This window comes from Carlito syrichta, unplaced genomic scaffold (genome assembly GCF_000164805.1).
Source record: "Carlito syrichta isolate Samal-C Ts95f unplaced genomic scaffold, Tarsius_syrichta-2.0.1 Scaffold308825, whole genome shotgun sequence".
In the NCBI taxonomy this organism is placed as follows: domain Eukaryota; kingdom Metazoa; phylum Chordata; class Mammalia; order Primates; family Tarsiidae; genus Carlito; species Carlito syrichta.
Window position 1 is genome coordinate 71233 of NW_007252921.1, and position 23401 is coordinate 94633.

The 23401-nt window shown below is 58.5% G+C and overlaps 1 protein-coding gene across 1 annotated transcript in view; it reads right to left on the bottom strand.

The window, feature by feature from the left end:
• Positions 1-23401, bottom strand: part of SSPO (SCO-spondin) — a 56119-nt gene that overhangs the window by 703 nt on the left and 32015 nt on the right. Inside the window, exons 62-103 of the mRNA XM_008065991.2 lie at positions 23135-23280; positions 21812-21906; positions 21105-21157; positions 20685-20891; positions 20365-20535; positions 20168-20247; positions 18648-18817; positions 18263-18309; positions 17960-18151; positions 17696-17866; positions 17229-17429; positions 16815-16911; positions 16512-16711; positions 16038-16204; positions 14696-14856; positions 14247-14470; positions 13582-13623; positions 13276-13431; positions 12553-12762; positions 12163-12330; positions 11154-11285; positions 10797-11043; positions 10371-10523; positions 10243-10289; positions 9714-10058; positions 9192-9359; positions 8469-8599; positions 8081-8205; positions 7806-7852; positions 7268-7546; positions 6838-6996; positions 6558-6674; positions 5457-5595; positions 5114-5316; positions 4814-4941; positions 4570-4712; positions 4416-4462; positions 2964-3181; positions 2568-2663; positions 2347-2407; positions 1916-2046; positions 260-410 (exon numbers count right to left, since the gene is read on the bottom strand). Of these exons, the coding sequence (XP_008064182.1) occupies positions 260-410; positions 1916-2046; positions 2347-2407; positions 2568-2663; positions 2964-3181; positions 4416-4462; positions 4570-4712; positions 4814-4941; positions 5114-5316; positions 5457-5595; positions 6558-6674; positions 6838-6996; positions 7268-7546; positions 7806-7852; positions 8081-8205; positions 8469-8599; positions 9192-9359; positions 9714-10058; positions 10243-10289; positions 10371-10523; positions 10797-11043; positions 11154-11285; positions 12163-12330; positions 12553-12762; positions 13276-13431; positions 13582-13623; positions 14247-14470; positions 14696-14856; positions 16038-16204; positions 16512-16711; positions 16815-16911; positions 17229-17429; positions 17696-17866; positions 17960-18151; positions 18263-18309; positions 18648-18817; positions 20168-20247; positions 20365-20535; positions 20685-20891; positions 21105-21157; positions 21812-21906; positions 23135-23280 (6225 nt within the window). The remainder of the gene's footprint in view (positions 1-259; positions 411-1915; positions 2047-2346; positions 2408-2567; positions 2664-2963; positions 3182-4415; positions 4463-4569; positions 4713-4813; positions 4942-5113; positions 5317-5456; positions 5596-6557; positions 6675-6837; positions 6997-7267; positions 7547-7805; positions 7853-8080; positions 8206-8468; positions 8600-9191; positions 9360-9713; positions 10059-10242; positions 10290-10370; positions 10524-10796; positions 11044-11153; positions 11286-12162; positions 12331-12552; positions 12763-13275; positions 13432-13581; positions 13624-14246; positions 14471-14695; positions 14857-16037; positions 16205-16511; positions 16712-16814; positions 16912-17228; positions 17430-17695; positions 17867-17959; positions 18152-18262; positions 18310-18647; positions 18818-20167; positions 20248-20364; positions 20536-20684; positions 20892-21104; positions 21158-21811; positions 21907-23134; positions 23281-23401) is intronic.

Genomic DNA, 23401 nt, shown 5'->3' on the forward strand with positions numbered 1-23401 from the left:
AGGCAGAGCGACGCCGGAGCCCTCCAGCCCGTCCCCTCGGAGGGTATTCTGAGGTCCCATATTAAGTCTAGAGGTACTTTAGTGACGTATTTACAGGTTTCTAAATAAAGAGGCAAATCATCTGCGAAGAGAGAAAATTTGACTTTCTCTTTTCCTACTTGGATGCACGCCCAGACCCCGCCCTCACCCCGCGCTCACCCCGCCCCGCCCCGGCCCTGCCCCTGAGCCCCGCCCAGCCGGGAGCCCCGCCCAGACCCACCCTGACAGGCGCTGCACTGGCAGCTGTGAATGACCGGTAGCACCACCGGCTCTGTGTGGCCGTCTGGACAGCGCAGGTTCAGGATCCGCACGGGGCTCTCGGGGTCCAGGCGGTAGCTACAGCAGTCACACTGGCTCTGAAGGTAGGGCTCCTGGGCGAGAGACGAGCGGCTAAACTGGGGCCAAATGGAGGTTCCTCCCTTCCCTTGGCCTTTCCCATCCAAGGGGTGTGGGGCGGAGGAATGACCCGATCCCAAGTAGTGAGCCGGGCCTGGGAAGGAATTGTCGCCACCAAGCCCTCTTCCGCAAGCAGCCCGCCTCCTTCACTCCGGCCCCCACCCCTCTGAATGTCCAACAACCTGCAGGTTAAATGAAAGCTTTGAACATGTCCATCGCTGCATCCTAGTTGCAGGTGGAAACACAGAGCTTCTACCCCAGGGGGCTTACAGTCTAGTTAGAGAGGCCGACTAATAACACATGAAACTGCAAATGATTAAGTCCTAACCACACGGTTCTGATCCCGAGTGCAAAGTGAGTTCTCACTCCAAAGCAGACCTCTCTTGCCTTGTGGTTATAAAGTACTGCTAAGTCCTACTGAACATTTGATGTAATTTTATGTATAGTTATATTTTGAAATAGGAAGTATATTCATACAATACCAAGTTCAAAAATTACAAAAGGTTATTCAGTGAGAAAAATCTCCCTCCAATTTCTATTCCACTATCACTCAATTTCTTTCCTCAGGGGAAAAAAAAAGAAAACCTTAATCACTTTCGTTCTTTCCTCACTCTGTGTTTTAAAAACTCCAAAAGTGAATTGGGAAAGCATCCCCAGGAGGTGCAAGAAGCAACCAGGGGAGCAGTAGCATGGCCGAGGATTGAGGCACAGTGTCTTTGGCGACCAGGTAGGAAAGCATCTTGGCCTTCCAGGACTAGATAGGCAGGTGGGTTGAGGCAGGAGGGATGGCTGAAGAGTTGAGGCACTGTAAGGCGGTGCCCTGGATCAGGAGTGGAATGGTGGAAGCAGAACTGGAGAAAGGACCCTGACAGGAGGGAGCTCGAGTCCCAGCTCTCCAGATTCCGGGCGAGGGCAGTTAGGGTGGGTACAGAACTCTTAGGAAGATCCTAACAAGGAGAAAGACTGGGCTTCTGGGTCCAGGGAGGGCAAGAGCAGAGCAGAGCCATCTGCCAAAGACTCAGAGTCAGCTTCTGGGGCCTGTGGTACCCCTGGCCAGGAAATGCCAGAGGCAATGCTATGTAGAAAGTGTCCCATAAGGGCTCTCACTCACTGTGTGATGGATTCTGATTTCAGAGGTTAACTCAGCTCCTCTGTGTCTTTCTTTGCTGGTGTCCTGGCTTACCCCTGAGGGGCGCAGTGGGCCACAGGACATGCTCTGGAAGCTGTGTGGGGCCACAGCAGGAAGAGACCTCCCTGGGAGCGGGTGCAGACACCCAGCAACACCTCTGAGCCAACCAGCAGATGCAGACCTCCCCTTTCCTGGTCCTCTGCATCCTTAACTTCACTATTGACTCCATAAGAACTGACTGTGCACTGTGTGTCCTCTGGATTCTGCCCAGGTCCTGGGCTCAGGGCAGGCCCTCGGGGGCTGCTGGCTGACCGGACTCCCCTGGGCCTGAACTTTAGCCCCCTTGCTCACCTCAGGCATGACGTTGGTGCTGGATGGGCAGTGCCCACTGCAGTAGCTCACTTCTACCTGGTCCAGGTAGCAGGGGCCCTTGGTGAGGTTACGAAGCTCTGTGAGATGCTGGCAGGTGGCTGATGGCTCTTCTGTGGGGAGGGACATCGAGTGTGGTGGGAGGCAGAGGCAGGGAAGAGGAGGAGGCTGTGACTAAGGGGCTGAGTGGGGAGTGGGACAGAGTCTGGATATGAGGGGAGCATGTTGGGGTAGGGGGTGACCAGATGCTATGATGCACACTAGGGGTCTTCACTCCTCTAATCCCCATGGTAGGCAGGCCTAGGGAAGGTGGGCACATGCCAGGCTGAAAGGGCCAGGCGTAGGGGCAGTTGGGGAGAAGGGTTCAGACTAGGGAGAGGCACCACAAGAGGCACCACAGGTTCCCTGCATACCCGGAGTCTCCTGGAGGCAAGTAGGGCAACAGCTCCCTGGCTCCTGCACCATCACCTTGCCCTGTGGAGGGAGTGATTCTGATTCACTTGGGAGGGCGGTACTGACCCCCATAGCCTAGCCCTGCCTGCCCAGAGGCCCTAAGACCAGCCTCGGAGGACAACCCCAAGAAGGATCCTGGTAAGCCCCACCACCAAGTAGACAGCAGGGCTGCAAGGGGTACCTGAGCACAGGTGAGAAGGGGGCAGTGCTGGATGCAGACAGTCCTCCCACTGAGGCAGCGGCAGTGCTCACAGGCCTCCTGCCATTCGGATCCAGGCTGCGGAAAGTGGAGGGCGAGCCTCCTCTTGGTCTCTCTCACTTGGAGTCTTTTCTATAATAACATCCCGATCTCCAAACCCAGCCTAACCAGGGCAATGGACTTGGACTGGAGTGGGAAAACCAGAGACTCAGGAGAGAGATGAACCAGTAGGGCCAGCCTACAGCTAAGCCCTACTGGCTGCTGCAGGGACAGGAAGTAGGGAGAGGAACCAGTGGAGTTGCAGGTAAAATTCAGTAGATAGAGAGACCTGGGGTCAGGAAGGGGTGGGTGGCAGCAGAGAGGGGTGTAGTGTCTCACCAGGTGGGGACGCCCGAGGTGCCAACACTCGCAGAGGTCTGCGGGGACGCAGGGGCCCGCCTGGCTGCGGAAGTACCCGGGCTGGCACACACAGCCCGAGGCCTGTGCCACACTGCAGTTGTTCCAAGTCTCCGTGGTGTTTATTTCCCGGCATGTCTGCTCACAGGGCCCCAGCTCCCCAGGGGCCACCTGCTGCCACATTTCCCCAGGGGGGCAATCTGCCAGGGAAGACCACCCACCCCACCTTTCCGTTTAGTCCTGGGTCCAGCCTCCATTCTCTCTGCTCCCAAGCTGGCACCCCTCGAGTCCCTCCTGCCCTTCCCACGTGCTGCCTCCCTGGTTGCATCAGTCTCCAACCACACCTCTTGGTGTTATCCACCCACTCAAAATAGCTGGGCCAGGACAGGTCTCACCTCCTCCAGGAAGCTTCCCCTGACCAATCTAGTCCACCTGACCTCTCCAGTTTTGGCACCGATGTAACATTCTGTGGGTGCTACTTGTTTGTCAGAGACTCAAATATGGTCCCCTGCCTCTACCTGTTTGAGTGGATGGTCTGCCCTCACTAGCCAGGCTGGGAGTGCCCAGGGGATGGCCATCCTTATATGTCTCTGTCTCTATCCATGGAGTCCAGCATGGCAGATAGGCCCTTGTTCTTTTTTTTTTTTTTTTTTTTTTTTTTTTTTTAGTGTGAAAGCAGGATTTATTAAGAGGACAGAAAAGCTCCCACAGTGGGAGGGAAGCGAGGAAGTTGCCCGGGCCCTTGGTCTTGATCAAATGGGGCAACACCGCACAGGGCAAACCTCAGCGGCCTGGGGACTGCCAGGCCAGGCTTCTCGTTTCCACTCATCCCCCAGACCTATTTCCTCATTGTCAGGGAGAGACCTTTCCACTTCCTGGCATCACTCACAGCCCTGGTTTTGTTTGCACACAGTGTACTTTTTTACTTTTTACTTTTTAGAGACAGGGTCTCACTCTGTCACCAAGGTTGGAGTGCAGTGGTGCATCATAGCTCACTGTAGCCTCAAATTCCTAGGCTTAAGTGATCCTCCTGTCTCAACCTCCCAAGTAGCTGGGACTATAGGTGTGTGCCACCACACCCAGTTAATTTTTAATTTTGTAGATATAGGGTCTTGCTATGGTGCCCAGGTTGGTCTCAAACTCCTGGCCTCAAGCAATCCTCCTACCTTGGCCTTCTAAAGTGCTGGGATTACAAGCGTGAGTCACTGTGCCCGGATCACACAGCGTACTTGGGAGGGTGGACCATACTGAGTGCCCAGGGAGCACTGGGCAGACAGTGATGGGTCTCAGGTTAGAAAGAGGTCAATGTAGACAGACAGAGAAGGGCTTCCTGAAAGACGCAGGTTTGCCTAAAGTGTGGGCAGGGCCCTCCTCTCCTCCTCAGCCCGGCCTTGGCTTTGAAGGGGCAGCAGGGCATGGACAGCCACATCTCACCCTGACAGTCGGCAAGGGAGCAGCTGAAGGCTCCACCTTGGCAGATACTGGGAAGACAGAAGCACATGCTCAGACGCCTCCCGTGCCCTCCTCCCCACCCATGCTCAGCAGCCCCTTCCCCATCCCCTTTCCCACCCCCAGCCCAGGACCTCACCAGCGGGTGCAGTTCCAGGTGAGCACCGTCCCTGGGGGAAGCTCCTGGGCCTGCTCTTCAAGGGTCAGGGTGAGGCCCCAGGGCAGAGAGAGCTGGGTGCAGGGGCAGGCAGCGGGGGGCACACACGTGCCATTGTGCAGCAGCTGAGGCAGGGCAGGCTCAGTAACACTCGGACCAGCACCTCTTCCTTCCCCACCCACCTGCTTCCTCTGTGTAAGGGTCAGGACACGGCACCAGTACCCACCTGCCCTTCAGGGCAGCCACAGCTGGGCTGGCAAGGTTCCTGCACACAGATGGCACCAGGCTGCAGATGTGAGCAGAGGCGCGGGCATGAGGTGGCACAGGCACTGAACACCTGGCCAGGAGAGCACTCTGTGGGGAGCACACAGATAAGGAGGCGGATGGGACCCAGCACCTCCAGTCCCAGGAAGGGGCTGCCATGGGACCTGGCTCCTCTCCCATCCCTATCCCCCACAGCTGGGATGAGTCCTGGGCTCAGCAGCAGGGGAAGGAAGGGCTGGCACCCACCACCCAGGGCGCTCACCAGGGCAGGGCTGCAGGTTACACTCCTGCTGATGCTGCATGTCCTGAGCCTGGCATGGCTCCCCCCCAGGACTCCCCTCACAGCTCCGATGTCGCTCCATGGTGCCCCCACCACAGGGAGCCGAGCAATTGCTCCAGGCTGACCAAGGCCCAAGGAGTGGACACTCACGGTGTAGGCACACCAGGGACCCATTGACACAGGAGCTGTGGACAGAGGTGTGCAGAAAGGGTTCAAGTCCTGAGACATGGCGAAGAGAACCTTCACTCCCCAGCAATGCCCATAGCCCCTCTGCCCCCTGCCCACACCTCCACCCAAAGCTCCCCTGGCCCAGTGGCAGTCATACCAATTTTGGCAGTCCAGCTGCACCACCTGACCTGGGGCCAGCTCCCATGAGGCATTGGTGCTGGGAAGGCCACAGCGGCAAGAGGAGACGGGCACACAGTGCCCATCCTGGACCAGCTGGCCGGGGGGACAGCGGCAGCCTGGGATGGGGGTGGGGAGGATAGATAGTATTCAGTGTTCAGCAAGGCCATGATGGATCCCTCTGGCAGTCAGATGAGTCCAAGGCCTGATCTCCACGGCATCTCCTCATGACCCTGCACAGAAGGGGGCCACCTAGTACGTGGGCACCACCCAGCAACCCTTCCGGCCAGCTGTGAACAACCTCAGGGATGCAGCCAGTCTTGATGGTGCCTCACTGTATGAGGGGGTACCTCAAAAAACTGGAATCTATTTCTAGAAAATTGTGTATTTATTCTTACATGTTTAAACTTCAGTCTCCTTCAAAGTACTCTCTGATGCAATACACCTATTGAGATGCTTTTTCCACTGCTCAGAACAGTTTTTGAACTCATCAACTTTGATGCCTCTTAGTGCTTCTTCCATTTTTTGTTTCACCTCTTCCACATCGGCAAAAACATTTCCCTTTGAGGACGACTTTTCATCCGGAGATACCAAAAAAAAAAAAAAGTCGCCCGGGGAAAGATCAGGTGAATAGGGATGGTGGGGCATGGGAGCCATGCCGTTTTTGGCCCAGAACTGCTAAACTCAGCACAATGTGGGCTGGCGTGTTGTCATGGTGGATGAACCAGCCACCTGTTTGCCACAACTTGGGACATTTCTTCTGCAAATCTTGACGCAACCTTCTCAAAATTTCCAGATGAAAACTTTGGCCATGTGGTCCAGAGGAACAAATTCTGAGTGTACTACAAGGAGCCTGCCCTCCCAAAGATAATTCCAGGTTTTTTTTGGTCACCCCTCATATGCAGGAAAAGCAGGTTACTGAAAAGGACTCAAGGATCCACTTTCCTACCCTATAATTCATGACTCAGCAGTCTGATCCCCCACCCTCACAGATCACACACTCTCTGGGAGCAGCAGGCAGCAGGGGAGGCCCAGGCTTCCCTAGAACTCCCAGCCAGGTGTGTTGGGGACGGCTAGCTACCTGGGTGGCAGGGTCCCTGCAGACACTGAACACGGTCCCAGAGGTCAGCACAGCTGCGAGGGCACTGGTTGGCACAGCTGAGGGTGAGCACAGTGTCCCGGGCCTCACAGCTCTCCCCTGGGAACCAGATAGGAGTCTGTGCTGGGACCACCTCTGGGCCTCCAGGATAGTGTCTTCCCTCCCACGGCCCACCTCCGAGGCAGAGGCAACAACCCCCTCAGGTGTCATCTCTGTATGCTCCAGTCCTAGGCCCTCCTCCAGATGCTGGAATGGGAGTTACCTGGGCAGGGCCCCATGTTGCAGCTCTGGGTCTGAGCCCATGGCTCCCGGCAGCCTCCTCCAAGGGGGCCCCCTGCCTCTCTCCAGCGCAGCCGGACTCCCCCACTGCAAGGCACCTGGCAGGGGCTCCAGGGCCCCCAAGGACTCCACTGACATGAGTCTGGAAAAGATAAAATGGAGTTAATACCCAGGCCCACCTCCGGCTTCCACCCCAAACCTTGGGCTCTGCCCCTGAGGCCCCACTGGGCTCCCTTCTTTCTCTTTCTAGCTGCTGCTTATACCCCACCCCAGCTTCAAATCCTGCAGGTCCTAGAGGCAGGTCCTGTTAGCAGGTTGAATGAACTCAGTGGCCCAGCTCCACGAGGCAGGTCCCCCCACACTCACACTCCAGGTCCCCTCCTGTCCTGCTGGCCCCTGCCCACCCTCATTACCACTGCAGGCTCCAGGGTCAGGGCAGAAGCGTTGCTGGCTGAGGGGTGCAGTGCAGAGGTGAGGGTCTCCAGCCCAAGGCCTCCCTGTCTCAGGGTCCAGACAGAGGCGGTGGCGGTACTGCGCCGAAGCCAGCAGGGGTGTCGAAGTGGCAGAGAGGCCAGCTGGGTCCTGGGGCCAGTGGCCCTCAACAGCAGTCCTGAAGGCAGGGGCCAGGGCGCTAGGGGGCAGGCAGGGCCCACAGGGCGACCACTCCGACCAGCTGGTCAGAGGCAAAAGACCTAGAAAGGCAATGTATGGGTGCCCTTCTGGGTGACCCTCCAGACCCAGAGACCCCAGCAGACAGGCAGGAGGGGCTTGGGGTTATGTCCAGGAAGGATCAGAAACAGAAAAGGCTGAGGTAAGTGTGAAGGCAGGGTAAGGTGACCACTATGCTGGTTTGCTTTGGGTTGTCCCAGTATTAGCACTGAAAGTTCCATGTCCCAGAAGCCCCCCATTCCTGGGCAAATGGAGACTGTTGTCTCCCTAGATCAGGGTTACCTTCACAGCCCTGGCTGGTGCACTGCAGCTCTCCACGTTGGCATTCACTGTGGGAGAGGACCGTCAGGGTGGGCTCTGGGAGGCAGCACCCAGCCCAGAGCTGCAGGGGATTAAGTAGGGGTAACCTGACCTCTGGGTGCATTAGGGGCAAGATGAGGGAGTTGAAGGTCTGGTATTTTGGAGTCCTTTGCCCAGAGGCTGGACTGGACCCCTGGGAGGCCCCCTGTCCCACTCTCTGGCCCCAGTCTTCTGCCCCCCCTTCTCTTATCACTCACCACTCCTTACAGCCCAGCCGAAGACGATCCCCAGGGGCCAGGGTCACCCTGGTTCCCTCTCCTGAGATGTGCCAGCAGTTACACTGCTCTGGAGGAATGCAGTCCCCAGCCTGCTCCAGCAGTCCCTGAGTGAAAGGAGAGATGGGGCAGGAGGGTGTGGTGATCACTCCGTCACTCCAGCGCCCAGCCCCACCTACAGCAGGTGCACATGCGTGATGCTGAGTGAAAGGGTGAATGAACATGAGCTGGGAAGGGGCACTGAGTGCTGAGCGGTTTGGAGGGAGCAGGGGTCACCATGGACGTCCTGGCAGGGAGGGGGGAAGAGGAGCTGGAGTTTAGACAGAGGACCTGCTTCTCCTTGGGAATCGCCCCAGCTCCCAGCCTTCACCTTGGGGCAGTAGCAGCCGGGCTGGCAGGGTGGCAAGTCCTGGCAGAGTTGATGGCTCAGGTGTGTGGCACAGAGCCCAGCGCAGGGGGATCCACAGGCCTGGAACTCAAAGGGAGGTGTGCAGCTGTCCTCTGGAGGGGGAGGCAGGCTGATGGGGAAAAAGCCCAGACACCCCCCCCCCCCAAGCCCAGAGCATATGCTGCATGGTCCTACTGAGGCTTCCCAGGGTCACCAGGTAAGAGTACAAGACTGCCCTCGCTGCATGTCAGGACAGACCAGTGTCCCCCACCTGACCCCTACTTAGCCGGAGGATGCCCTCAGGGAAGGATCAAGATGGGTAGGGCCTCAGAGAGCCAGGAAGCTGCCTGAAGGAAGGAGCTGTGGGAGTGAGGGGCCCGGCAGGTGCTCCAGAAATTGTCAGATGGGAGACAGGGGGGCAGAGAGAGAGGGCCCCTACAATAGGAGGTGGGCATGGACACACTGTCCCGAGGGCAGCCACAGGTCAACTGGCAGCTGCACAGTGGGAAAATTGTGGTGAAGGGTTGGGAAGGCAGCTGTGACTGAAGAGTAGCCTGAGAGGTGGGGAGAGGAATAGCCGGGTGTGAGGACAGGGCTTGGTGCAGGCACAGGCTATTACTCAGAGGAGCTGGGGAGTTCTAGCAGGGACCCTTGGTGACTGCTGCCCCTGCTCAGCTCCCTGGCTTCCTGCTCTTGGAGCCTCACCAGCGCAGTTGTTGATGGTGCAAGGCCGGAAGTGGCCATCCAGCCGTGTGCAGGAGGACGCTGCCCTGGCCCTTCGGGATGCCGGGCCCTGGTGTCGGTAGCGTTGCTGCACTGGCACTTGGCAAGAGCAGCGTGTCCAGCGGCTCCAGCTGCTCCACACACACTCCTCTAAGGACCAGAGGGGGTAGGTCAGCCGGGGTATCTCCCCACCTGCCCTCCCCTCTCATCCCAGCCCTGCCAAGGCCCTGCACAGGAAAAGGGCAAAAGGGACCCAGAAAGGCCCCAGATGGCTGGATTCACTCTCAGCCAGAAGGGGGGGGGGGGGGTCACGTAGCCAAGGGCCCTAGAGGGAAGAGATGGTAGGAAGAGGAAAGGAACAGAGCAGAATGCTGGGGGCAGAGACAGAGATATAGATGTATTTGAGAGGGGATCATGTGGGAACTGGGAAAATATATAGTATTCCTTGAATTTTCCAAGGTAGGAAAACAGGAGGAGAGGGCTTCACTTGGTAGGCACACTCACCCAGACAGGGCCCTGGGTAGCAGGCTTGGGAGTCCAGGTGGAGGAAGGTGCCATTGCAGGTGGGGTCTGCCTCGACCAGCAGGCAGGAACAGGACCCAGAGCGGGAGGCCAGACCCAGGCCACAGCTGCGGGAACAAGGTCCCCACGGGCCCCAGGAGCAGTTCTCCAGCAGACTCAGGCAAGGCTGCCACCCACAGCGCTGGGTCTGGGTGTTGGGGCCCAGGCAGGATGGACCCCCATGGCCAGGAGCCAAGGCCATGCAGGCCCGGGCGCGGACATGGTTTCCACCTCCACAGGAGACAGGGCAATCAGACCAGGGGGACCATAGCGTCCAGGTCCCAGGCACTGTGTGAAGGCAGAGGTGTGGTTAGAAGAGGTGGAGGGAGCAAAGACTGGAGGACTGAGTGTGGACATCCATGGCCCAGGGGGTAGCAGTTGGGTGGGGGAGAAATATGAGACACAGAGCAGATGGCAGGCAAGGCATGAGGCTAGAAGGGAAGCCGAGGGGTGGATTGGGAGGAAGCCAGACCTGCACACTCAGTGTCTTCACAGATTACTCCCTCCGGGGTGCAGGAGCTGGGGAGAAAGCCCAGATTCGGGACCCTGCTCTCCAGCAGGACAGTCCCACCACCCTTCCCCACCCTGTACTGCACTTACCACTGCTGGCATTCTCCCTGCAGCCAGCTGTCCCCCAAGGTGCGGGGGTGAGTGCCCTGCAGGCACAGTGGTGGGCACGGGGGCTGAGGGCAGGGCTGGCTCTGGGACTGCTCCTCCCGACACTCTGGGGCCCACGAGCCCGATGTGGAGGACCTGGATGGGGCCCAGGGCAGAGGAGGTGAGAAGTGGCCCAGGCCTTTCATCATTCCTCTGCCCCTTGGTGAGACACCCTGACAGGAAACCCCAGGGTGGACATGTAGGGTGACTAAGGAAAGGCCAGAGTAACCAGGGACAAAGCTGGGTTGGGGAATGAGGTAATGCAAAGTCACAGTGAGGACAGGAACTCTATGTCAGAAGGGAGAACGTGCTAGGCAGAGCAAGGTCCAGGTTGGAAGAAAGGACATCTAACCTCACCCAGTCCCATACCGGAAGCGGTTCTGCTGCCCTCCAGGCCCGCATGAGTGGCTGCAGGGACTCCAGGCTGACCAGCGGCTCCAGGAGCAGTGGGCAGGAGGCGGGCAGGGCAGAGCTGTGCAGGAGAGCTTCCCATTCTGGCAGGAGCAGTTGTTGCAGTTGTCCTGGTGCTGGCTCCCTGGGGCCCAACTGTGACCCTGGGCGTCTGTGCACTCGCAGTGTCCAATTGGCACGCAGCTGCCGTCCTGCTCCAGGAAGCCTGTGGGGAGATGGCCATCGAGGGTGGGCACCAGCACCTCTGGCCCCACCTGCCTTCCAACTGGGTCACGCTGACATGCCCGCATGCCTGAAGGGCTGGGTAGCACCTACCCTCAGGGCAGCGGCAGCCCTGCTGGCAAGCCTGGTCGTCCTGACACACAATTCCCTCCTGGAGGTCCGAGCAGCGGCGGGGGCAGCGGTTGGCACAGGCAACCACCTCCATGCCTGTTGGGCAGCTGGCCTCTGAGCAGATGGGGAGGCCCAGAGTCAGAAGGGCCCTGAGATCCAGGGTTTAGAAACCCTACTTCTGCCCTATTGGGGAACCCCCTTATCTTCGTCGTCAAGAAGCTACAGGACCCATCCTATCCCCCATGTTGGTGCCCGTAGAAACACAGGGGACTTGGAGCACCACTAGGATTGGGACATTCTAAGTAGACAGCGAGTCCTCTCATTCGCCTGTGGGTTCTCAGCACTAGCCTGGCACCCAATACATGTTTGTGGAGCTGGACTAAATCTGTGCATCTCAAAAGCCAACATTCTCACCTAGAGCCTCACTATGTTCACGGCGGGGGGGAGGAGGTAGACAGGAGCGCCCAGGGTGGGTAGGGGTTTCCTGATAGAAGAGGAGGGTCCTAGGGTAACACAGGCCTATAGGATTGGTGAGTTCAGGAGGACCAATTGGGAGAGGAGGGGAGAAGGGGGAGTACAGGGCTCAGTTACAGTCTGTCTAGCTCAATCCACATCCCAAGAGCACCAGACACGCTCCTGGCTGTGTCGCTGTCAACTTCCTCTAAAGAAAATTGCAACAGGGCTGGGTGGCTCTTCAGGAACTGGAGGGTGAGGAAAGCTGGCTGAATGAGTTCTCCCCCAGGGTGGGGGTGGGCGGAGGTGGATCCCTGGGCTTCTGCACAGATAAGAGACCCTCAGGGAATCCTTGGCCAATGCCAGACACAGCCATTCACCCAGTATGGGGCTATTTTCTGAACTGGCCCACTGGGGTAATAGCCTGTCTCCCTCTCCCTCATGTGGTGTTGTGTGGAGGAAGTCAGGGAGGTGGCGGAGAGAGCTTTGCAGAGTGAAGCCCAGCAGGGATAGGATGTGGCTGTCACCACTGCCATACCACAGGGCATGGGATTGCAGAGCCGGACGTGGTGCCTCTTCCCAACACAAGGGTCACCCCCATTCTTGGGTGGGGGACTCGAGCAGCTGCGGCTCCTCAGGGATCGGCCTCCCCCACAGCTCTGGTCACACCAGGACCAGGAGCTCCAGCGTGACCAGCCCCCAGGAACTGTGTGGGAAAGAGAATGGCCACCTTAAGGGGTTGGCTCAGGCAGGGGTGGCCCACATGTCCCATGTCCCACGAACCTGGGCCAGGGTCTGGTGGGAGAGATGGAGGTGCCACACTTTAGGCAAGCTGGGTTCCTGGGAGGGGGCACTGAGGCCAGGAGCCTTCCGTGGGACAGGGCCAGGAAAGAAATGGGACATGCCTGCCCTCTCCAGTCCACCTCACCTGGGCAAGCACGCAGGTTGCAGAAGCGGCGCTCCTTGTAGGCAGTAAGGATGTCAGGGCACCAGTGTCCACCGGGCCCGGGGGCATGGTATGCTCGAAGGCGGCGCTGCTGGCCCACCCCGCAGCTGCGGGAACAAGGTTCCCACGGGGCCCAGGGAGTCCAGGAACAGTTCCCGCCCTTGCAGCCAGGGCCAGGGCACAGGGGCAGCTCTGCAGGACAAAGCCAAGCTGGAGCCAGCACCAGCTGCACAGAGCCTGCCCCGCCTCTCCTTCCTGCTCCCAGCTCAAGGGCAGACCACCTCCACCCATCCAGCTGTGGCCTCAGGCAGATCTCCAGGCTCCCATTCAGGATCTGATACTGACAGACTGTTGTGTGGCTTTGGCAACTGGGCCTCAGTGTCCCCTTTTCTCACAGGGGACAGTAGTCCTAGACTCTCAGGGCTGCTGAGGGACTTGGGTGGGACCTTGGGAGGGAGGTGTTCAGCACACGCATGAGTGAGGACCAAGGGATGTACTAGAAGTTGGCGGGGTTCCCTGCCAGCTGCTGGGGTTGGCAGGGCCCTGAGTCAGACGCTGATCTGAGATCACATGTCAGCATTAGAAATCAGTAATTCCTCAAGGGGTATTAAATGTTGGGGCTTGGGAGTTGGACACCAGCTGGGTGTTAGAATGACTTGTTTGAAGGTGGTGGTTGGGGTCAGAGGTCGAGGCTGGAAGGTGCACCTGAGCAGGAGGGCAGGTTGCAGGGGCGCTCCTGCGAGGTCTCCCCCATGGTGCAGTTAGCCAGGCAGAGGCGGGTGCGGCTGCGCCATGCAGGGTGAGCAGGGTCTGTGCAGCTTCGGGAGCAGGGGGACCACAGGGACCATGGGCCCCAGCCACCTGGGTGGAGACAATGGGGGAGGGGTGCCTTCTGATGAGTCAGCCCAGAGCTCTGGCCTCTCCTGGAGGCAGGGTAGGAAGGGAGGGGACCCTGGGCTTGCTCTTCCCCCAGGAAGGCCACAGGAAAGAGGTGCAGGGAGTCTGGGCTACCTGGAAAGCCTGTCGTTGGCTCCACTGTGTACCCTTCAGCCCCTGTGCCAATGGAAAACCTTCTCAGAAATGTTTCTTCTGAGCCCACAGTGTACCCGGACCATGCCCAAGGTTGTGGCTGTCTGGTCCAGCTTCCCTCAATTTGATCTCCTGTAGACATTCCAGGCCCCAAACTCAACATTTTCTCATAAGAGCAAGGCCTTTGTTCAAGGCCCTTGCTACCTGATATTCCTTCCCTTCCAATACGTGTCAAAGTTTTCTCCATCCCTCAAAACCCCTCAGATACTGCATCCTCCAGAAAGTCTTCCTAGACTGCCCTGTTAGGAGAGTTCTCTCCCTCCCTGATTTTCCACAGTACACGCACCTTCCTATAGGGCTCACCACATGCTGAGATGGTCATCTGAGCCCCTGGTTTCCAAGGACAGTGTGCTCACCCCCACCCCAAATGTACACACAATACGGTGCCTTTGAAAAGAGTTCCAGAAATGGCTGAATTTACAACAGAAGTCTCGAGCTAGACAGTGAGAAAAAAGATCCAGAGACAGCAATAGGGATGGATGGACAGGAAAGGACAGAGGGTGGGCTAAAGCAGATCTGACCAGCCAGACATCTGCCCAGCCCCTTCCTAACCCCAGCCCTGCCCACTCTCTTCCTGCTGTCCTTACCAGGGCAGTTGGGGCTGGGGCAGTACTCGAGGTCCTGGAGGGGCTCTTGACAGCCCTGGCCGCCAGGACCAGGCGTGGGGATGACACACTGGCGGCTGCGGGTGCGGGTGCCCAGCCCACCACAGGAGTGGGAACACGGGCCCCATGGGCTCCAGGGACTGAAACCATCACGGGCCTCGGAGCAATCCTCCATGGAGCAAGACAGCTTTCCGTGTGCACAGGAGCTGAGGAGAGGTTCCGGGGTTGAGGCAGGGGGCAGGGTGGACTGGTATGGGCAAAGGCCTTGGGCCCCAAAGGGCAAGAAAATGGAGCCAGGGTTCCCCCAGGCCAGGTGGGGGCAAAGGGCAGACCAGAGCTCTCCTATTCTCTAACCCTCCTCTAACCCCCTCCCTCCACCAAAAGTCTCTCCTACCCCCCAGCCCAGCCCCCACCCTAATTATCCCCCTCACCAGTTGCTGCAGCCAGTATGAAGTATCTGGCCCGAGTCCAGCTCATCTCCAGGCCCAAGGAGTTGACCCCCCTCTCCCAGAAAGGGAGGATGCACCCCAGGGTTGCCACCAGTGGCTCCCAGCTCTTGGAGCAGCAAGGGTGTCAGCAAACAGGGGCACTCCTGGATAGGTAGAGCAGAGGAGACAGAGCCATGGCACTGACCAGCCACATGCCAGGTGCCTGTGCATGTCCCTTCATGAGACTTGAGGGAGTAGAGGCAAGGGATGGGGGAGGATGGTATGAGGCCCTAGAGGAGGACTCTGGGTCCCAGGAAAGTATTTCTGGGAGCAGTGGGGCTGTTCTGCTGTGTCAGGGGCATGGATACACCATGAGAGGTACATGGGCCATGGGCCTGACCCTATATGGTCAGCGGCTTCCCTGCCCAGTGCACCAAGCAGGACACAAGCAGGCACCAACAGAGGCCCTTATAGGACTTGGCGGGAGGCAGAAAGAGCCTCAGTGAGGAATGGGGATGTTTGAGCTTGGGCCTTGCTCTGCTAACTGTGTGTGAACCTTGTGTATTTCTTCCCCCTCTTGGGTTCAAGAGGTGGAACCAAGTGGCTACTCAGATCCTGGTGGGACCAAGTGGCTGCTCAGATCCTTCCTAGCAAGGCATTCTGGAACTCTGACTGCGGGAAGGACACTGGAATGCCAGCTTCAGGAATAGAAAAGATGTCCCCATGCACCTGCTGGGCTCAGCAGAACAGAATTGGCCCCCACCTGACATCCAGATGCATGCCAGGAGATGGAGGAGTCAGGCTTTGGAGAGCAAAGGTGAGGGGACATTCGCCCACAAGTATGTGACAGAGAAAAGAGGGGCCATGGAGACCCATGTCCCTTCAGTGGAGATGAGGCTGGGCCAGGGGTGGAGGAAGCCATGGGTGCCTGGCAGGAAACCACCCTTGCTGCCAGGAGAGCCAGAGGGGACATGTGGCAACACTCTGTCAGGGGTGGTGTCAGAATTCTTGCAGGCAACTCTGAGCGGAAGGTGGGGCCAGGGAGATGCGCTGGTGAAGAGCAGAGGCCCAGGCAACATCCGTGGGTGGTGCATGCTCCTTATTCTCTGGGAGCCTGGGACCCCAGGAGGCGGCATCACCTCTGTCTGCTGTTCCGGGTGCTCTAACTCTACCTGCCCCCCTAACGCTGGCTGCAGAGGCCTCAGACAGTCTCACAAGCCTGCACACTGCTTAGGGTCAGGTGAGGAAGGGACGGCCTGTCCAGAGGCCACAGGGTCTGCCGAGGTGGTGAGCTGACAGGCAAGGGGCTGGGCAGGGCAGAGCTCCTGGGCAGCTGGGTTCTGACCTGGACACAGGCCAGGCGGTGCTGGAAGGTGCCCTCAGGGCAGTGGCAGCCCTCCTTGCAGCCACTGGAGAAGCAGTCCACCTGCTGTGTGATGTGGGCGCAGGAGAAGGGGCATCCCTCGCCGGGCTGACACTCACGGTACAGGCGGCCGGCCGGGCAGCCTGCCTCTGAGGCAACACCCACATCAGGGCCCAGTTCCAGCCCATGGCCCTTGATGCCCATGGCCTTGACTGCCCACCTCTCTGTCCACCTTCCCCGTGACTCATCTTTTACCTGCCCCATGCCCATCACCCATCCCCCAATCCGGGCAGGGCCCCCTCCCACAGGTTCTCAAACAACTTGGCTGCTTCCTCCTTCACTTGCCCACCACCGACCAGGGGAGGGGTAGGCATGGGGTGGGAAGGAAGAGGGCAAAGGCCAAGATGGGAATCAAGGTCGGTGGGTGTGTCCAGGGCCTGGTTGGCTGGGGCTCACCTCGGCAGACCTGGGTGCTGCACTGGCGGCTCTGGCGGGTGGGCCCTGGGCAGGGGGGCCGGGCACAGAGCCGGGAGCGAAGCTGCTCCCCTCCCCCACACGAAACGCTGCAGTCCTCCCAGGAGCCCCAGGAGCCCCATACCCCAGGTCCCGGACAGCTGGGCACCTCCTGGCATTGCAGGATGCCTGCCACACAGGTGCTGGGGACAAGGGAGGGGGCTTCAGAGGCAGCCCACACCAACCCCCACCCAAGGGCTCTACTGCCTGGGTCTGCCCTCTCCCTTCCCCCTTCTCTTGGCTTACCAGTTGTCACATGGCCCAGTTACTACCTCTCCAGGTTCCAGGCTTTCCCAGGAGCTGAGCCTAGACCCTGCTGACCGACTCCAGTTCAAAGGGATCCCTGAAGGGTACAGAAGTGAGGGTGCAGACTCCAGACGGCTCAGTTCTCCCCCCAATCCCTCCTCCTACCCCATTGCCTTCTGCTCCCCTCCCTCTCAGCCTCCACCCATGGTGCTTTGTGTCCTGGATGAAGGAGGAGGATGCTCTGGCCAGCCCTGGGATGTGGAGGGGGACACAAAGACCTGGAGAGCTGGAGAGGCAGGCTGCCTATTTCTGTCCTGCAGCTCCAGGTTAAGCCCCATGGACAGTGGCGTGGGGGCCAGGGAGGGCAGGGCCACAGGGCTGGGGACTGATGGTGTAGCGAGTGAAGGCACTGACCCATGGCTCCAGGCTGGTACTGGCAGCGGCAGTGGGCCAGGGGTACGCAGAGCCCATCCTGGGAGAGCTGGCCCGGGGGGCACCCACAGCTGGGCTGGCAGCCTGTGGGGCCTGGCTGGCACACACTCCCGGGGGATAGGTCCTGGCAGGAGCGAGGGCAGGGCTGCCCACAGGGGAGCAGACTCTGGCCACCCCCACAGTCTATACAGGATGAAAACAGAGAGAGTGGGCGCTGAAGAGACCACCCCTAGGGATTCCTTGTACACAGGTGACCACCCCTCCTGCCATGCCCACTTCCTGTTCAGACCTGCCACCTTGTCCCGGTCTACGGGTGAGTGACCTGAGAATTGTCCCTTGAAGAAAGTGATATGTATGTATGTGTATGTGGGGGGGAGGAGGGTCAGAGGTCAGAGTCAGCTTTTCCCTAAACTTAGAGGGGGCCTCCCTCACCTCACCGAAGCCCTCACCTGTGCATCGTGTGGCATTGTCCTGACAAGGGCGACTCTGCATGTGGCCCCCAGGGCAAGGCCTCCCTCCCTCAGGGGCGGGGGGCTGGGTGCATGCCCGGCTTCGCTGGGACTGCCCCAGGCACGCATCACAGGGAGACCATGGTCCCCATGGGCTCCAGGCTCCATCCACTGTGCCAGGAAGAAAGATTTTTCCACCTTAGGAGGCCAGGAGGGAACAGACATTTGGGGGAAAGGGACAGCAGGCTTTGTGGGGCATCATACCTGGGCACATGGTGAGGTCGGGGCAGGCCTCCCTCTGATGCTGGGCCCCTGCCTCCTCAGCATCCCCCAGGCACGGAGCACCTCCATGTTGAGGAGCAGGGCAGACACAGGCCCTGGATCGGGTCCTGGTCTGGCCCCTGCAGGGCTGGGAGCACGCTGTCCACTCTGACCATGGACACCAGTCACCGGGCACTGTGAGGAGAACAGTAAGCATAAGATGCAGCCCATCCCTTCCCCAGTCCCAGGCCCCCTCTGTACTGGGTGAGGGACTTTTTCCCATCTCCCTCCAAGCTGGGCATGTACCTGGGCAGGGTAGATCTGTGCAGTTCAGCTTCCCCTCCAAGCAAGTGCTGGACAGAGGGTGCAGACATGAGAGGAAGAGGCAGCAGCTCAGTCCTACCCCATCCCTCTCTCCTGCACCCCACCAGCTGCCTGTTTTCTGCTCTCATCCCTATGACCCCCAGTTCCCTCCGAGTTTTCTGGTCTGTGCCCTCTCCCAGTTGCCCAGTGCCAGCTCTCTGACACTCTTAGTTTCTCCACTTATCAGACAGGGGTCATACCCCACATCTTGGGGATTGTGGGGAGCTAGTGGCCATCCACTGAGACCTTGAAGAGGTCAGGAACACTGATGCCAGGCGGGGCTACGCCTGTGGCATCCCTGTCTCCTGCGCTGGAGCAGCCCCCTCACCAGTGGTTGCAGCCATCGGGCCTTGCCAGCTGAGTGCCCGGACGGTGTCGCTGCCCGGTCAGCAGGTCAAGGCAGTCGCAATGACCCGGCTGCAAGCAGATGGCCCCGTCGGCACTCAGCACCTGGCCTGGGGGGCAGTAGCAGCCAGGCTGGCAGTGCCACACGCAGTGCTGGGGGGGACAAAAAGGTGGGGATCTCATCAGCAGAAAAAGGGCCTGAGGGGACAGGGCGGGAGGTGGCGGGGAGTCATGAGAACTGGGAAGCTGGAGAGGAAGGAGGGAGGTTGAGGGAGAGAAAAGGGTGACTTCACATTTCACAGTGTATGCCTTGAAGTTTTGTGAAAGGCAGGAAGGGGAACAGGCCAGCCTTTGTGTTTCCCTTGGAGTTTCTGAGTTGGTCCCTCTCTGGGAACAGAGAGGGGAGGGAGGAGCAGCTGTGAGGAGGGTCCCTTCAGCTCCCCCTGGGGAACGGATCTGCAGCTAAGTGTTATTCAAATGTGGAACATCAGTTTCCTGGGGCTGAGGGTTATCTGGGTGACCCGGAAACCAAGATGTGCCCCAGACCTCCTGAGAACTTAGGGAGCAGGGGACCTGGGAAGCTGCCTGGGGAGGTTCCCCCATGGCATCTGGAAGCCTCCCCAGACCTCCCTTAGACAGCGCCTAGCTAGAGCCTCAAAACACCACCTTGTTCTTTATAGCTTTGATCACATTGTTCAATCTCTGGTGTGTGTCTGCCTTCCTCACCCAGATGTGGTCTCCCTGGGGACTGGACCCTGTTTGTATTTGCACTCTCTATTCGTGGCGCCCTCAGTAATAACCACCCCACAACACAGATGCAAGTTCTGCACACCAATGTGCTCATGGCGTTTAAGATGGTACAAAGGGAATTCCCCCTGCCTATGTGTTTGTGCTATTTTTGTAACACAGGTTTGTTTGTTTTGTTGGTTTGGGTTTTTTTTTTTTTTTTTTCAGTCAGGGATCTTACTCTGTCACCCAGGCTGGAGTGCAGTGCCATGATCAGGACTCACCTCAGCCTCAGCCTCCTGAACTTAGGTGATCCTTCCACCCTAGCCTCCTTGGGACTACAGGCACGTGCTACCACACCCTGTAAGTCCTAGGCTCAAGCAATCCCCCCCCTTGGCCTCCCAAAGTGCTGGGATTCTAGGTGTGAGCCATTGCACCTGGCCTTGTAATGAGTTTTTTTTTTTTAGAAAAATAGATGTCCTGGTAATGGCAGATCCTTCTGTGCATGGCGGGGTAATAAGTTTTAATCTGACAAGCGTCTGATGTTCTGCAGACAAGGGCTACTGGGTGAGGCTGACTCTCTCTAGGACTAAGGGGGCTGGACTGGTGTGCAATTACTGTGAACTGAAAGCCAGTGCCCTCTACCCATCCCCTCCAGTGCTGGGCTGCCCAGCACCCAGCAAATGAGGCCACGAGCCCAAAGTCATGCCCTGCCCTCCTGCAAAGTGACCTTCCGGTCAGAGGTCAGGTGGGATTGCCCAGGGAGCCCAGACTCACCATTAAGTCATCACAGGAGCGAGGACAGGGAGGGCCGCAGGGGCTGTACTTGGCCCCTTCAATGGTTGTGCAGTTGGTCGCTGGAGGGCGCGGGACAGGGAATAGGACAGACTGAGAGCTGTGTGGCATGTCTCCCTGGAAAGCTTCCTCCAGCTTCTCCTCTGCTCCCGACCCGAACACCCATCCCTGGCAGGTACCTGGGCATGGCAGAGCCTGGCAGGTTTCCCCCTGGGCTTGAGGCCCCTCACAGTAATCTCCCAGGCCCTGGGGTGGGGGTTGGTCACAGGCTCGGGTGCGGCTCCTCAGGCCTCCCCCACAGCTCCGGCTACAGTGGGACCAGGGTCCCCATACACCCCAGGCCCCAGCTCCTGCAGGGACAGCAGAGAAAGGAGTGGGGACAGGCTTAGTCAGAGCCTGGGGGCAGCTGGTGCAAGGTGGCAGCATCCACAGGGCATAGTGGGCACTCTGCTGGGCTCCACGGGAGGGGTCAGCTGGGCAGGGCCAGGCAGGCACTCACGGTCACACCCTGGCAGGCGGCACGGCTCCTCCTCAGCCTCGGGGCCTGGGCAGGGAGGTGCGTAGGTGGCTAGTGGGGGCAGTGGAACCACAGTGGATGGCACCATGCTGGGGGGCCTTCCACAAAAGCGGTGCCGGTGGCGTCGGGCAGGGCCACAGGAAGCTGAGCACTCGCTCCATGGCGTCCACGGTGACCATATGGGGTGACCTGGGGGCACACAGAAGGGGGGGCAGGGAGCAGAGGGGCAGGGAGCAGGCACAGGCTGGAGAGGCTGGCAGGCAGAGCGTAGTGCCCTAGATTGATCCCCTCTCCCTGCCTCCACCTCTCCTGAGGGCTTCCTCCCGCAGCCTCAGTCCAGGCCCACTGCTGCGGCAGAGGGGGGAGCTGGGGTGCAAGTCAGAAATGGGGGCCATTTCTCACCCTCCTCACAAGGCCAGGAACTGCAGTTGGTGATGAGCCCTGAGACACAGGAGCTGGAGGGGAGCAGTAGAAGGTCAGGGTGGTCTTACAGGCTGCACTGTGTTCCCCAAGTCCATAGGTTCAAGTTCTAGCCCCCAGTACCTACGAATGTGATCTTTTTTGGACATGGGGTCTTTGCAGAAGTGCCCAAGTTAAAGTGAGGCCATTAAGGCAGACTCTCATCTGATGTCCTTATAAGAAGAGGAAATTTGACACGCTCAGAGGGAAGGGGGAAAGAGATGACGGCCATCTACAAGCCAAGAAATGTCAAAGATTGTCAGCAAACTACCAGAAGAGGAGGGCCCTGAACATTCTCCCTTACAGCCCAGGAAGCAGCCAATCCTGTTGACGCCTTGATCTTGGGTCTCTAGTCTCTCAACTGTGAGACCATCACTGCCTGTTGTTCAAACCCCCTAGCATGTGGCCCTTTGCTGCAGCAGCTACGGGACACTCACAGGTGGGGGAGGGAAGACAGGTGAGGAGGGGGGCATGCAGGGGTGCAAGCAGGTGCTGCCTTAGAGGGCTGGATGGCTGTGACTGGGGGAAGAAGACATGTTTCTCTGTGGCCAACTACAGCCCACGTCCCTGCCACTGAAGAGGGACAGCAGGATGACCAGGTCTGCAGGGGTCACAGTGCCACTGCGAGTGGGGGTGGGATGGGGTCTCACCAGTTCTCACATGGACGAAGCACAGCACTGCCTGGGGGATGGAGGCGCCCCCCATGGGCGCAGGGGCAGTCCTGGGTGGGTACACACACGTTGTTCTGGAAACAAAACCGTCTGTCACCTTCTGGCTTCCAGATGAGCCAGGTCTGGCCTGCTCCCAGAACCTTGTCAGAGCCGGGACCCAATCTTCAGGCTCTTCCCTTAAAAGCCACCCACGTTCCTTCCACAAACACACAGCTTCCGCCACGCCCCCTGTCAGACTAGCGCAGACTGTTAGCCTCAGGGGCCATGGGGGCATGGATCATCTTTAATTTTGGGATATGAAACTGAACGGTGAAATGCCCATGAAATCCTCTATGAAAATTTAAAATGTGCAATTTGTACAGCAATGGTAGAAAAAACCCCCAACATTTTCATTAAGAAAATAAAAACAAAGAAAAATGATGTGCACAGGAAGTTTGGACAGAATTCATTCTTAAAAGAAACAGACATCTAGTAGCACATGATTCAAAGTCAAATGCATTAAACCATCTTACTGACTCCTATGAGCAAGTACAATTTTCACCCATTTTACAAAGGAAGAAACTGAGGTACAATACTCTGCTCAAACTCAGAAAGCTACTAGTAGAAAAGCCTGATGTGGACCCAGATCCGGCTAGAACCTGTCCCTTAACCACATCCCACAGGTCCATGGTGATCCTGTAACCCTTTGCTCAAACTTCACCATTCCACCAACATTTTCCAACCCTTGCTCCCACCACCCTCTGACTGCAGTGGCCACCTCCCTGCTCTCTCCAGTCTTTGGTGTTCAAGTCAGGACCACCTCCTCCAGAAACTCCCCCATGGCTGACTCCACAATGTGCAAATCTCACTTCCTGTTTGTCTGATCTTCATTGCTTTATTTTCATTCTAGGGGCTTTGGGTCTAGTTTTCTCAGACTGGATGCTTCTTGAGGGCAAAGTGCTTTTTCCCCACAGTGTCACCTAGCCTGAGACTGAACATATAGTAGGTGCTTAATACAGAACATAAAGGGCAGAGCGCTTGAGCAGGGACAATTGACAAAGACCTTCTAGACCTGTCATCATTTTACACATGAGAAAGCAGAGGTCTGGGAAGAGAGGAATGACATGTGCCCAGGGTCACCTGCTGGTCACCTGCTGACTCCTGAATGCAGTGACCCATCCTCAACTCTGCAGGGTCTCCCTGCCTCCAGTCCCATACCCTTGACTCTGCCTCTGCCCAGGTCCTGTTTGTCTCTTCCCTGCCACCCCATGGTGTCCAGGCCCTGAGGAAGTCCCGGCTGTGGCCGGGCAGGGGGACACTCACCAGCAGGAGCATCCCAGGTGGACAGTAGCAGCCTGGGTGGCAGGTCTGGTTAGTCCCTCTTGGGGCACTGAGCTCTGCACAGGAAGCAGGGCCCTGGGCACAGTCCAGCCACAGCTTGCCCCTGGAACACACACCAGGCACTGGTCCTGGGGACACAGAAATTGATAGCTCAGCCCGGCACACTCAGCTTTCTACTGAGTTCCCAACCTGGGAGAGGCATCACCAGGGAGGGGTTGATGGTGCCCTGGGTTGGGGGGATAAGAACTG